This window comes from Delphinapterus leucas, chromosome 7 (assembly GCF_059928025.1).
Source record: "Delphinapterus leucas isolate spDelLeu-1000000601 "Yukka" chromosome 7, BTC_Dleu_Yukka2, whole genome shotgun sequence".
NCBI lineage: Eukaryota > Metazoa > Chordata > Mammalia > Artiodactyla > Monodontidae > Delphinapterus > Delphinapterus leucas.
The window spans coordinates 51333866-51348656 of NC_143135.1; the positions used below are offsets into that span (position 1 = coordinate 51333866).

A 14791-nucleotide genomic window follows, 5' to 3' on the forward strand; every position below is an offset into this window, starting at 1 on the left:
CATCCTTGACACTGTTGTTTCTCTCACTCTACATCTAATTCTTAAATAAATCCTGTCAGCCTTGCTTTTGAAATATGTTCGAATAATGCAAGGCTATTGCAAGAACGACTTCACTGGTCCTCTTCCCTCAGTTTCATGTCTTCCTATTCATTGCTCACCTATTGCCAGGGTTAACTTTCTAAAACTTAAACTTGATCAAATCACTTTTGTGATTAAACTGCCAGGAGCTTCCCACTGCCCACACAAAGTACAGACAAAACTCCTTAGCACAGTGTTTGAGGTTTTCATAACCTGACCCCTGATTACCTTTTACCCTGCCCCCTTCCTTGCTGCCTAAGTGCCACTCACATCCACCTGCTTGCTGTTCCCCAGATATACTACTTTCATACCTCTGCCTAGAATGCTTTTCCTGTGGGGTTAAATAATCGAGAATAGTTCTTAATTTTTAAAACCTCATTTCAAATAGTTTCACCCCTCATGAGCATGCTTTCCTTTGTATTCCACGAAATCTTGTACATGATTTTGTTCTGGATCAGCACTGTATTGTGGCTCGCATCTGTTTACATATCTCTCTCCCAACTAGACCATAGATAGACATTTTACTTACTTTTACATCCTCAGGACCTAACAGATTGACCCATAGTAAGTACTTAATAATGTTTATGGAAAGAAGAGAAGGAGGAAATAAGGAAATATGTAGCATTGATATATCCTTAATGAGGAGCATACAAGTTTTGGTAGCTTTGCAAATAGATGTGGGTATCTAATTGTATTCAACATACTTTCTTCCTCTTTTTAGGTTCAGAACCTCAGGAGAGAATCCCATCTGTTCTGCAGGTAAACAGTTATTTCCTGATGTAGTCTTCCTGCTTTAAGTGACCCTCTAACACTCTAATAATTTTGTCTAAAAAGATGCCTAACATATCTTTGAGAAGAGTGCCTGGGACCAAATCCTACCCCTCACGTGGAACAGGACAAAGGGCAAGAACATAAAGTAGTGGTTTAAGAGCAAGAGTTGTGTAGTAAGTTTGGATTCCAACTCTACCACATACTATTCTGTGACTTTTAAGTACCTCTCATAGCTTGGTTTCCTCACTTTAAAAAATGAGAATTATAGTACAAACTACAGTGAATTATTTGAAGATTCAGTGAGCTAAAACATATGAAGTGCTCAAAAAAAGTTAGTATTGGGACTTCCCTGATGGTCCAGCGGCTAAGACTCCACACTCCCAATGCAGCGGGCCCACGTTCGATCCCTGGTCAGGGAACTAGATCCCACATGCCACAACTAAAAAGTGATCCCACATGCCACAACTAAGACCCAACACAGCCAAATAAATATTAAAAAAAAAAGTTATTATTATTATTATTATTGCTACTATTTCAGACCTGTCTTTCATGTCCATTATCTACCAGGCTAAGGCTTTTCTTCCAGTATTTTATCCAAAATGAATGTTCATTCAATCTGGTCAACTCAATGAATTTCAATCTGTTTCAACCCTATTATTTGCCAATTTTTCTTTGTCTATTATGTGACACATTTCAAAGCAGCCATTGGATAGTAATGACATCTGTTTTTTGACTGAAGAGTATCAGAAACAGGGAATTCCCTGGTGGTCCAGTGGTTAGGACTCCGCACTTCCACTGTAGGGGGCACGGGTTTGATCCCTGGTCAGGGAACTAAGATCCTGCAAGCCGTGTGGTGTGGCCAAAAAAAAAAAAAAGTAACAGAAATAAAAGAATGGGAGCAAGGAAGGGAACTAACATTTACTGAGTGCCTAGTATGTGCCATGCAGTGCATAAGAAGTTTTACATCCATTAATTATTTCAGAAGATGGTGTCAATGTGTAGAGAATCACCACTTCTACCAGGCCTAAAGCCCAGCTTCTCAAAATATGTGCTTCTTTTTATTTATTCATTCTCTCAACAAACATTTATAGGACCAGGCTGTGTTTTAGGTGCTGGGGGTACAAAATTAAGATGATATAATCCTTGCCATTTGGAACCTTACAGTGTTATAAGAAATAATTTTTTCCCAAAAGAGTAATATAATGAACACTTCTGTACCCATTACTTAGGTTCAACTGTTGTTAACATTTTGTCATGTTAGCTTTTTTTTTTTTTTTTTAATAACAAGTTGCCAACAGCACTTTATTTTTTCTTTTCAACATCCTGTTCTGCAGCTTCCTTGGCCCTTTTTGCCCAGATGCCAAAGTGCCGGGCATTGGCGCGGGCCATGCAGAGACTGGCGAAGGCCTTGAAGTTCTTCTCCTCCTCTGTGATAACTCCAGCCTTCTCCTTCTTGTAGATGTTCCGTATGGGAATGACTGGTCCGGTCAGCTGGGTGGCCAATTTGAGCTTTGCAGCAGAGCTGTCTCCCTTCTTGGGGGCTGAGGTCTTCCTGCGGATCTTGCGCGCCGGCTGGTTGAACCACGTGGCTATGCGCCGCTGCCAGTTCTTGTGGAAGTGGGGCTTCAGGATCATATCATTACGGCTGGGCGCCATGGCTGCGGCCGACTGGCCTGGGAGCAGGGAGGACGGAGAGGGAGTTAGGGCCCGGGCGCAGTGGCCCGAGGGCGCACGCACCCACGTTAGCTTTCTTTCTTTTTTTTTTTTTTTTGCGGTACGTGGGCCTCTCACTGTCGTGGCCTCTCCCATTGCGGAGAAAAGGCTCCGGACGCGCAGGCTCAGCGGCCATGGCTCACGGGCCCAGCCGCTCCGCGGCATGTGGGATCCTCCCGTACCGGGTCACGAACCCGCGTCCCCTGCATCGGCAGGCGGACTCCCAACCACTGTGCCACCAGGGAAGCCCCCACGTTAGTTTTCTTGATCAGATGTTATGATACTTCACCCCTGAATACTTAAGCATGCATTTCTAGAAACAAGGATATTCTCTACATTCTATTAAAGAACCACAATAGCATTATCTCCCTGAAGAAAATTAATAATAATGCCCCAATGTCATCTAATACTCTATCCATTTCCCCAGTTGTCCCCCAAAAGTCTTTTATGGGGTTGTTTATGACCAAGAGCCAATGATGGTTCATGCTTTGCATTTTGCTATGATGTCACCTTTAATGCAGAACAGAGCTTTCACTATTTTATTTCTACAACAGTTGCTTTTTGATTAGGCTAGACCATTTGACATAAAATTTCCTCCCTTTTTAATTTGATTGTTTCTGTGCGGTATTTTATAATATGTTCTGTTCCTTTCCTACAAACTAGAAGTTACATCTAAAAGCTTTTCTAGATTCAAGTTACACAATTTTACCAAGAAAACTTAATAACTGATGCTCTGTACTTCATATTGCATCCTATCAGGAGAGGAAAAAAAAAACCTAAGAAAATCTGATCATAAAAGTGAAAAGCAGCCATTTTAGAGAATATGGAAAATAAACACACACACAATACACACATGAAGAAGCTAAGAAAATAAAAATCACTTGTAATCCTACCATCCAGAGATTATTGCTTAACATTCTGGAGTATATCCTACCAGGTCTTTTTCTAGGCATTTCTTTCTCTCTTTCTGTGTGTGCGTGTGCATGTGCGTGTGTGTGTGTGTGTGTGTGTGTATTTTTTTGTCTTGCAGTAATGGGAACAAATTATATATAATGCTTCATAATCTTTTTTTTCTACTTAATCTATGGTGAACATGTTTCTACTATAATAAATAAACAAATATCTACATAATAATTTTGAATATACTGCCTTAAATGGAACAACTTGTAGGGTAAGAATCTGAGTCTGGTTTTGAACATGTTGAGTTGGAGTACTTGTGAGGAAGATATACTAAGTAGTCCATTGGAGACACTGATCTTGAGCTCAAAATATAGGTCTGGGATGAAACTGTGAATTTGGAAGTCATCATATTGTTGATTTTAATTGAAGTCTTGGGAATGAATGAGACTACCTGAGGAGAACAAGTAGAGAAGAGGCCCAAGGATCAGGCCCTGAGGAACTCCAACATTAAAAAATTGGGTAGAGGGTGCAAGATATGGCTAATGAGCTTGAAAAGGGAGGCCAACGTGGTAGGAGAAGACCAGGTTAGTATAGTTTCATGGCAGCCAAAAGGAGAGTGTTTCAGGAAGGAAAGAATGGTTAATCACGTTACAGTTTCAGCTGTGTGCTGCTGAGAGGGGATCGCGAAAGACATGAACTAACGATGTTCCTTGGTTTCGACAACATAGAGGTGACCTTAGGGAGAGTAGTATCTGTGTAGGTGTGGTGAGGTCTGTTGTGGAAATCAACTGCATTGACAGGTGAATGGGAGTTCAGGAGTTAGAGAAAGCTATTACAGACAGTACGTTTAAGAAGTTTGTCTTTGAATGGGAGGAGAGAGAATTGGCAGGAGCTGGAGAGGGATGTGGGATTAAGGAAAGACTTTTTTTGATGGTTATTTTTCTCTTAATTATACTTTTAATTTTGAAAGATATAAAAAGTTTTTTTCTTGTATATTAAAAATAAGGATTATAGTCAAGACCCATTTATTCCCTACTCTTGGTATCATCCCTTATCCCATAACCAGAGAAAAAGTTCATTTTGAACTGGTATGTATTTCGAGGAAGGTTTTAAAAATATATTAAAATTATCAACTGTTAAAAATTATAAAAGCATGCAAATGGTAAAAATAAATATAAATTGACAAAAGGATGTATGATGAAAGATTGAATTTTTTTCTATTACCCACCTAGTCTCAATCCTCAGTGGTATGCGTCGATCGCAGTTTCTTGTATATTTTTCAGGAAAGTTTTATGCGTATATTAAAATATATGTTCTAATGCTGGACATTTAGCTTGTTTTTAGTTTTTGTTATTTCAAAAAATGCTGCAACAACTGTTTCTATACATCTTTATAAACTTGTTCTGTACATTTGTTAAATTCCTGGAATTGAAATTGCTGAGTCAATGGGTTGTCAGTTGAAAATTTTGGTAAGTATTGTCAGATTGCCCTTCAGAGAAGTTGTATTAATTTACATTTCTATTTTCTGGCCCAAACTGGTTTTACAAAACATCTTACTTTTTTGCTGGTGAAAATTATGTCTCATTTTAATTTGCATTTTTTGAGAAAGTTTGTCATCTTTTCATATTTTTTTGGCCATTTGTATTTCTTGTGAACTGCCTGCACATATTTTTTGCCCATTTTTCTTTTGAATTGTTTGCTTTTTCATTTTTGATTTGTAAGAACTTTTTATATAGTTCCTTTTTTTTAATGAAAGTTCTTTTTTAAAATTTATTTAATTAATTAATTTATTTTTGGCTGCGTTGGGTCTTTGTTGCTGTGCGTGGGTTTTCTCTAGTTGCGGCATGCGGGGGCTACTCTTCGTTGCAGTGCGTGGGCTTCTCATTGCCGTGGCTTCTCTTTGTTGCGGAGCACGGGCACTAGGCACCCGGGCTTTAGTAGTTGTGGCACGTGGGCTCAGTAGTTGTGGCTCGCGGGCTGTAGAGCGCAGGTTCAGTAGTTGTGGCGCACGGGCTTAGGTGCTCTGCGGCATGTGGGATCTTCCCCAACCAGGGCTCGAACCCATGTCCCCTGGATTAGCAGGCGGATTCTTAACCACTGCACCGCCAGGGAACTCCCATAGCCAGTTGTTTTAACATTTATTGGAACATCCATCTTTTCCCCATAGATTTGAGAATGTCACCTTATCATATACTAAGTTTCCATATGGATCTAGAACTACTGTATTGTAACTTAGTATTGTTTTATAGATCTGTCTGTATATTTGATACCAGTACCAAGCTGTTTTAATACTACTGGTTACTGTAGTTTTGAGGTATATTTTAGTATCTGATTCCGAGGTAGTTTTTTGTTTTATTTTGCTTTTGAAACTGGATTAAATGGGGCATGTTAAATGCTGTTGAAAAAAGTCCAATTGAATAAAAGATCCTTTTGAAAAGAGAGGTAGGGACAGTAACAATTTACTCAAACAGCTTCCTATTTGGAGAAATTTAAGTTGTCTCCAAAATCTTGCAATGTAAACAACACTACGATAAACATCCTTGTACATTAGTATTTCTGCCCTTCTATGATTATTTACATAGGATATATTTCTAAAAGTCTAATTGTTGGGTCAAAGGAAATGCACATTTTAATTTTTTTTTTTGGCTGCACTGGGTCTTTGTTGCTGCACGTAGGCTTTCTCTAGTTGTGGCGAGCGGGGGCTACTCTTTGTTGCGGTGCGTGAGCTTCTGATTGTGGTGGCTTCTCTTGTTGCCGAGCACGGGCTCTAGGTATGCAAGCTTCAGTAGTTGCAGCACACAGGCTCAGTAGTTGTGGCACGTGGGCTCAGTAGTTGCAGCGTGCGGGCTTAGTTGCTCCACAGCATGTGGGATCTTCCCGGACCAGGGATCGAGCCCATGTCCCCTGCATTGGCAGGCGGATTCTTAACCACTGTGCCACCAGGGAAGTCCCAAAATGCACATTTTTAAAGCTATTGATGTGTATTGCCAAATTGCTCTTTGGAAAGATTGTAGCATTTTATAGTTTTTTGGTATTTAAGAATCCCTTTCTATACACTCATCAACATTGTTATTTTTTTAATATTTGTTAATATTAATAAGTTAAAAAATGCCATCCCTTGTATTTGTAATTTGCATGTCTTTGATTACTAGTTGGTTGAACATATTTTCATACGTTTACTGGCCATTTATCCTTTCCTTTGCCCATTTCAATTGTGGAATCTCAGTGCCTAGAAGGCTCCAAGACCCAGGGTAACTCACCAATATCAGCATGCCAAAGTAATTCTCTTTGAAAGGACACAGCTTTGTTGGCATTTTTCATGTGTCTTTGAGATTTCTTTAAAGTCAGAAATTTCAAAATTGAATTATAATGGTGTTCGGAAAAGAAGAGTAGGAAGCAGTGTCCTGTTCCTACCTTTACACATCATACTCTCTGTGGGCCCTGGGTACCATCCCAGCTGCTCTCTCTAAGGGATGGGCCTCATTGTAGTAACCATCTTTTTCTTACTGATTTAAACATACATGGAGAGGTAGAAGTAAATATATAAAGAGGTCTAAAGAGGTTAAATGAAGGGAACTCAGACTCTTCTTATTATAGCATGAGCAAAAAGGTGGAGTCATCAAAACATGGTACATTCAGGACTTCCCTGGTGGCTCAGTGGTTAAGAATCCGCCTGGCAATGCAGGGGATGCGGTTCGAGCCCTGGTCTGGGAAGATCCCACATGCCGCAGAGCAATTACGCCCGTGCACCACAACTACTGAGCCTGCGCTCTAGAGCCCGCGAGCCACAACTACTGAGGCTGCATGCTACAACTGTTGAAGCCCGCGTGCCTAGAGCTCATGCTCCGCAACAAGAGAAGCCACCGCAATGAAGCCCGCGCATCACAAAACGAAGAGTAGCTCCCGCTCGCTGCAACTAGAGAAAGCCCACACGCAGCAATGCAAACCCAACACAGCCAAAAATAAATAAATTTATTTTTAAAAAAAAACATGGTACATTCAAGTCCAAATAGTTCAGTGTAATTAGAAATTCTAAATTGAAAGAAGTTTGAAAAGAGATTTTGGAAAAAGTGGGTAGCCGCCAGAGCCAAATCATTGCAGATTGTCTTGGTAAAATATCTCTAGAATTTCAAAACAAAACAAGCAAACAAAAACACTCCAACGCTTACTGAGCACATACCATTTGCCACGTGCTGGGGTGTATCTGCCCTTCAGGGATGTGTATTGGATGGAGAAAATATCCTGTAATTAGGCTCTTGGCTGGGGTTACCCCAGCTTTTTCCTCTTTCCCTCCTGCATAGCCCTGCCAAAATGCTTGTTCTAATTTTGAAGGAGAAATAATTAAAATGAAGTTGTTTATCCCCATCCTGGATTGATGGGTTTAGTTCCCAGTTTAGTAAACAAGGACATTGAAGGACAGTTGGCTCTGGCATATATAAAGGGAAGGGATGTGTTGTGGGAGAAGTCAATACATGATTACATTCTATAATTGTACTAACAAAGATTTTCAAAGCCTCCTTTTGAAATCATGGGGTTTTGTATCTTCTTCAACAAAAAGAGTTGCCTTTTCTCTCAGGAGGCTGCAATGTTAATATGACAGCAGGAAACCAGCTTAATGACACAAGCAGGGGAAAAAATTCAGTTGAACTTAATGGAAATCAGAAGCTTTCAAACTTGTAAATTTTATAATTAAAACAACTAATTAAGCAGTTTAACCACTGGTAATTTGACCAAAAACCTTTCATTTAAGAGAGAAAAGGGTTAATTTAACAGTAGTTTGAACCAGCTTCTTAATTAACCAACTGCTCTAATTATAGAAATTGCCCCAAACTAAATTTGAAAATGCCTCCGTGCCAAGGAATTCCAGTAGATTAGAGGCTGAGGCAAGCATTTGTGGCATTTTCACCTAAGATGTGTCATCATCTCAAAGATCACTTTTGGTTCTGCTACTTGAAACCACTGGTGGGTGATTGAATTTCTGTGTACTTAAAGATGGTGACGAGTGCCTGGGTTGTTGTTATTTTTTAATTTACACAAAATATTTTACTATATAATGGAGGCATGGGAGAGCTGCAACTGTAAACTCTTGATGATGTTTGTATGTTAAGGGCAGCACAGAGACGACATTTAAGCTGGCCATGGAGGCTGTGAAGGATATCACCAGTCAGAGAGGTGCAGTCCCAGCATGGGGGACAGCCCAGCACCACACAGAGGCATGAGAACTGCATGGTTTATACAGAATGGCAAGTGTAGCTCTGTGGCTGAGAAGCAAGGTTTTAAAAGCCTGGAGGATGGAGAGTGAGGACGTGAAGTGGTTGGAACTAGATTATAAAATTGGGACTCTTAAATGCTTGCCTAAGGAGTATGAACTTCAGGCAGTGGAAAATCATCAAACATTTTGAAATATAGCAAGGACCTTCCTTGTCTCATTTATTGGTGTTACTGTAGTGCCTGATACAGTGCCTGGCACAGAGTAAGTCCTTTTTAAAAATTGTGTGTGTGCAGTGAATAAATTGTTGAATTAATGAAAGAGAATAACATGATTAGGTTTGTGTTTTAGAAGGATTAATTTGTCAGCTTTAAAGGATGGAATAGAGAGGGGGGGTGTGGATACAGGAAGACTAACAACAACAACTCAGCCAAGGATACTACTTGAATCTTTGCTTGAACTTCCATCCACACTCCCCCTCCAACCACCTTCCACCCACAACAACCAAAGTGATCTTTTAAGAACACATTAGACATATAATTTCTCTGCTGTTCAGCATGAAATCCAAACCCTTAACATGGCTCAGAGTGGTGGGTTCCAATCCACTGCCCTAATCTCTGGTGCACTCAGCCCCTCTCACTTTGCTTCAGCCACATGGACAGTCTTTTTGTTCCTTGAATGTGCCAATCTGCGTCCCCCTCTGGGGCCCTTGCACACGCTATTCCCACTGCCTGGAATATTCATTCTCTATCTTTTTACCTAATAAACTCCTATCTGCCTTTCAGGTCTCAATTTATTTAATTTATTTATTTGAGTAGATAATGCATGTACATGGAACAAGTTTTAAAAGATACATGAGTATAAAGTCAACAGTAAGTCTCTCTCTCCTGCCGTCTAGCCATTTCTCCCTGGGGATAACCACTATTACTATTTTCCTCTGAAATCTGGTTTCAGTTCACATGTCATTTTTTTTTAGAGGCCTTTCCTGATATTCCAATCTAAAATAGATCCACTGATTGTATTGCCATAGCGCTTTTTATCATTCATCACAATTTGTAATTTCATATTTATTTATTTATTTATTATTTATTTTTTGCGGTACACGGGCCTCTCACTGTTGTGGCCTCTCCCGTTGCGGAGCAGAGGCTCCGGACGCGCAGGCTTAGCGGCCATGGCTCACGGGCCCAGCCGCTCCGCGGCATGTGGGATCTTCCCGGACCGGGGCACGAACCCGTGTCCCCTGCATCGGCAGGCGGACTCTCAACCACTGAGCCACCAGGGAAGCCCTCATATTTATTTTGTGACTATTCCCTCCTCCATTAATGATTCCCTCCTCCTACTAGACTATAAGCCCCATAAGCTGAGTTTTGTTGGCCTTGTCCCCTGTTATATCTTCACCTCATTGCACAGTGTCTGGCACATCATAAGTACTGAATAATTAAGCCCTTCCTAAATTTTTTGCCTGTTTCTGTAAGCTCATCTCTTGCCACCCTGCTGCTTATACTCTGCCTTGAAATTCTCTCTCTGGGTCTTCCCCTCCCCATACTGTGTTCTCTCTAACTCCTAGTCATCTGTCAGGTTTTACTTAAAAGCCACCTGCTCTAAGAATCCTTTCCTGACACCACAAGTCCAGCCTTAGTGCCTCTCTCATGTATATAGCCCTTATTGTAGGTAGCCCTTATCACCTGCATTGATATTACTGTCTCGCCACTAGATCATAGATTCTGTATTGCAGGGACTTTGTCTTTGCCCATTGTTACAGCTCCAGCATCTAGGGCAGTGGTTGGTACCAACCTGGGCCTGCCATGGATATTGGGTTGTTTGTACATTGCACAACTCTAGTGTGTGCCATTCACATGGTTGTGAGGCTATAATTGTTTCTGGCTACCCCAGTGGGTAGTAATAAATATTTGTTGAATGAGTAAACATGCTTTGGAGAGTTCAGTGCTTTTTAGGAGGTCATGTTTTAAAGTCATAATAAAATCTTTTGGGATGGATTAATTTTCAAGGCTCTGATCTGAGGATGCTTGTGTACCCAATCAAGGGGATTTGGATATCAGCTGTTTGGGCGGGACCCCAGGTTGCAGAGTCTGGAACCTAAAGCCTCAAAGAGTCAGCTGGGACTGTGGCCAAGAAGATACCTCAGTTATGTTCAGTGCTCTTTGGAAGCCTCTGCCAAAAATACCTCCTTCTTCCATGCGTGTTAAACTCTTACTCCTCTTTCAAGAATGCAGCTGTTGGGACTTCCCTGGTGGTCCAGTGGTTAAGAATCCGCCTTCCAATGCAGGGGACGTGGGTTCGATCCCTGGTCAGGGAACTAAGATCCCACATGCCTCAGGGCAACTAAGCCTGTGCGCCACAACTAGAGAGAAGCCCATGCGCTGCAACGAAAGATCCTGCGTGCTGCAGCGAAAATCCTGCGTGTCGCAACTAAGACCTGATGCAGCCAAATAAACAATAAAGATGAGAAAACTGACTTAAAAAAAAAAAAAGAATTCAGCTGTTACCTCCCTGAACCTATTCCTCTGTACCGTCTTCCACTTCTCCCCGCTCACCCCTAAGGTGGAGTTAGTGGTTCTTTCCTCTAAGTTCCTTGCTCTCATCTCCATTAAAGTATTTTGTACACTATAAGGTAATTATCTGCTTTCCCATCATCCTTCCCCAGTACACATTGAGTGTCTCTAGGGAAAGTAGTATATTTTAGTCATCTTTGTAACTGTCCCAGTATCTATTCAGTTGTTGGCATATAATAGTAAGTGCGGACTAATGCACATCATGGAAGGGAACCATGATATACCAGGGTTGTCTTGATGAAATACTGTGGATTGTAAACATAGGGAAAGTCTCTGAAGCCACGATTCTTGATTGGCCTGGCACAGAGCAGACCTGCTTGGAAGCACATTTTAGAAAAGAGAAGCTTAAGAAACATTTCACTTGATGTCATTAGACTTTTCCACACCATTTTGTGTTTAGCCCCCCACAAAGTGGTGGCCCTGGGGAGATGCAGGACCACAGGAGCTGGGAGGGAAGGGAGCAGAACCTAGGACTAGTACTTTTCCAGAAGGTAGGGAACAAGCAAGAGAGACAGACAGACATAACAGAGCTGTGTAGGGCTGGTTCCAGTGAAGGGTAGAGATAAGGAGCTGATATCAGATATGGAAACGATCAAGTCTAGCTAGATTTTTTATTTTTTCAATTTGGCTGCCTCGGATCTTAGTTGCGGCACGCGGGATCCTCGCTGTGGCATGTGAGATCTTTCGTTGCATTGCGTGGGCTTCTCTCTAGTTGTGGTGTGTGGGCTGTCTAGTTGCGGCACGCAGGCTCCCTAGTTGTGGCTCATGGGCTTCAGAGTGCACGGGCTCAGTAGTTGTGGCGCTTGGGCTTAGTTGCCCCGCGGCACGTGGGATCTTAGTTCCCCAACCAGGGATCAAAGCCACATCCCCTGCATTGGAAGGTGGTTTCTTAACCACTGGACCACCAGGGAAGTCCCTAGCTAGATTTTGTATTCCAGAAATTCAAATGTTATAACACATCTGAGAACAGGCTGTTCAGTCACATAGACCTGGGTTTAAATTGCAGTTCTGCCTTTTACTTGCTGGTTGACCTTGGCCAATTCCTATTTTTTTGAGCTGCAGTTTCTTTATTTGTAAATGAAGATAAAAATAATGAGGATTAAAGGAGAATATGTATATATCAGCAAGTCCTTCTTTGAAGGGAATGTGGGTGGCATATCTCTGGGTCTACCACAGTGAATATGTGTATACAGATCCTATTTTTCACATACACACTGTTCTGTACCTTAGGTTTTTAGTTTTTATTGTTATTCACTTAACAAAGTCTGTTGGAGATTATTACATATCAACACAAATAAAGCAAATTAGATAGTTTAAAAAACTGTGGAAATCTGTGATTGTCCTTTTTCCTGGTTGTACTTGCCACCTGTCTCTTTCTCTGAACAATCTTCATTGGAAAACTTCAAAAGGATTATTGCCTGTTGAGGAACGGAGAAAATGAGAGCCCTGTGAGAATGTATTTTGTCCCCCTACCAGCAGTGGCTCTAGCAGGAGAGAATTTCTCAAAGAAAGATGGGTGGGGGGAATTAGATATAGTCCAGGGGCCAAACGGAGAGAAAAATGGGGTAAACCGAGTGTCAGCTCAGGATCAAGAAATAGCTCTGGTTCTTTAAACCAGCAAGAGGCTCACTATCCCCAAATATTCCATTTCACGATGGAGAATTTGTCTCCTCATGTATGATCTATCTGTCCCTGGAGGAGCTTTGAAACAGGTTTGTCTTATTTTCTCTCTTTTAGGTGGCATTCTGCTGAGCACCAGTCGGCACTACAGGTCACAGCCCACGCATGGCATTGGAAGATACAAGCACCTAGTTAAAGCACAAGAGGTAAGAGGGGCAGGGGTCCTTTAGAAAGGGATAGTGTGCAGCTTTTACAAAGACCCTGAAGGTCAGATGTGCATAGGTTGGATTATACTGGAGCTAGAAAGGATAGAGGGTTGTCCCTCAGTCCTCTCCAGTTAATTAGTTTGGATATGATCCAGAGTGGAGATGTTTTTGCCAGTTCCTAATCTTGTCCCTAGGCCAGGTTATCACAGTGAAAAGCAAATTCTTTGGTTTTATTATTTGTGACACGTAAAGAAAATATCTTCTTAGTACTTAGTTCAATAGGGACCTCACAATGGAAATGATATGTTCAGTTCAGTTGAATGAATGGTTTGTGGCACATAGAGGTGGATTCACATTTTCAGCCAAGTAGCTGATTTTTACAGTATTTACAGATTTAAAATATGTATGTGTTTCTTTAATCCATTATCACAGATAACTGGGAGTTATTTCTAAGCATTGTAAGATTGTTTAGCCTATTTCTTTGGCTCCAGCTGAAGGATTGCTTCTGTGGTGGTTGGATTTTTTGGGCATTTGTAGAGGATTTTGTAGTGGGATGGACACAAAACTGGCTTGAAAGTCAGACAGTCTAGCTTTGAGTCACGATTCTATCACTTCCTGTAAACAGTATAGTTAGGAAGATTTTGCTGTTCTACTTGGGGAGATTTCAACATCGCTTTTGGTTCTTTGGCTTAGTTCGATGCTCCCATGCAACCCCGCACATCTCCCATTGCCTCTCTCACCTTGGCAGAAGTCCAGTACCACTGCATTTGGGCCTCAGAAGCCACTAAACTTGCCAAGTTCTCCTGAGCAAAATCCTTATATCAAGGAATTTCAGGACAGGAATGTTGCCACACCTGAGGCTTGTATCAGGCACCTTCCCAGCAGGAAACAGCCCTACTAAAATTGTTCCTTTGTGATGAAAAGAGTACTGAATTGGGAACCAGGAAACTTGTGTTCTAGGCTTGGTTCTGCCAGTTATTAGCTTTGTGATTTGGGGTAAGTTAACCTAACCTCTTTGGGCATGGCAGGTCCTGAAATTATATGTAAAATGTTTTCTATGTGTGACTTTTTCTGGGAAGGGAGTCCATAGCTCTTGTCAGACTCTTCACAAAGTTTGAGAAACTCTGGATTAGAATATCTTCAAGAGTCTTTCAGCTCTGATATCATGTAACTCCATAATGCTATGATACATTTTTCAAACATCTATTATGTGCTAGGTACTGTTGGGGGTGCCTTGCCTTTTCAGACTGAGTTGCAATAAAATTTTATAGTATGAATGAACAAGACCTGGTTCATGCTCACAGGGAGCTGATAAACCACTAGAGATAAGACACAAATAATTATGGTCCCAAGCAGAAAGTGACAAGTGCTGAAAGGAAGATACAAAGTGCTATTTAAAATTCAGAAGAAGGAGTGATTTACACCCTTTCTGAGTTGTGACACCTCAGAGTAAGTTCTTGGAGTTGTTTTATTTTGCGATATCCCCCTTCTAAAAGTCTCACATAAATTAGCAGAAAATAAAATTAGTTTTGTTTGGGTGTGAGTTTTTTGTTTTTTTTTAATTTCTTGGGATCCTCCCTCATAGATAATTTTCTGTATATACCATGCTCTGGCCCACTCCTTGGCTTGTTATAAAAGGAAGCTTAATGGCATGTCTAATGCCATCTGTCCCATATTTCTCTCCAGCCTCCTCTCCCATCTCATGGATACCATACTCAAAT

At 41.2% G+C, this 14791-nt stretch overlaps 1 protein-coding gene and 1 pseudogene across 1 annotated transcript in view; one reads left to right on the forward strand and one right to left on the reverse strand.

Annotated features, from left to right (window-relative positions):
- MRPL48 (mitochondrial ribosomal protein L48) overlaps window positions 1-14791 on the forward strand; it is a 72221-nt gene that overhangs the window by 23761 nt on the left and 33669 nt on the right. Inside the window, exons 4-5 of the mRNA XM_022593778.3 lie at window positions 800-837; window positions 12982-13070. Of these exons, the coding sequence (XP_022449486.2) occupies window positions 800-837; window positions 12982-13070 (127 nt within the window). The remainder of the gene's footprint in view (window positions 1-799; window positions 838-12981; window positions 13071-14791) is intronic.
- LOC149748737 (large ribosomal subunit protein eL13 pseudogene) lies at window positions 1656-4436 on the reverse strand (annotated as a pseudogene).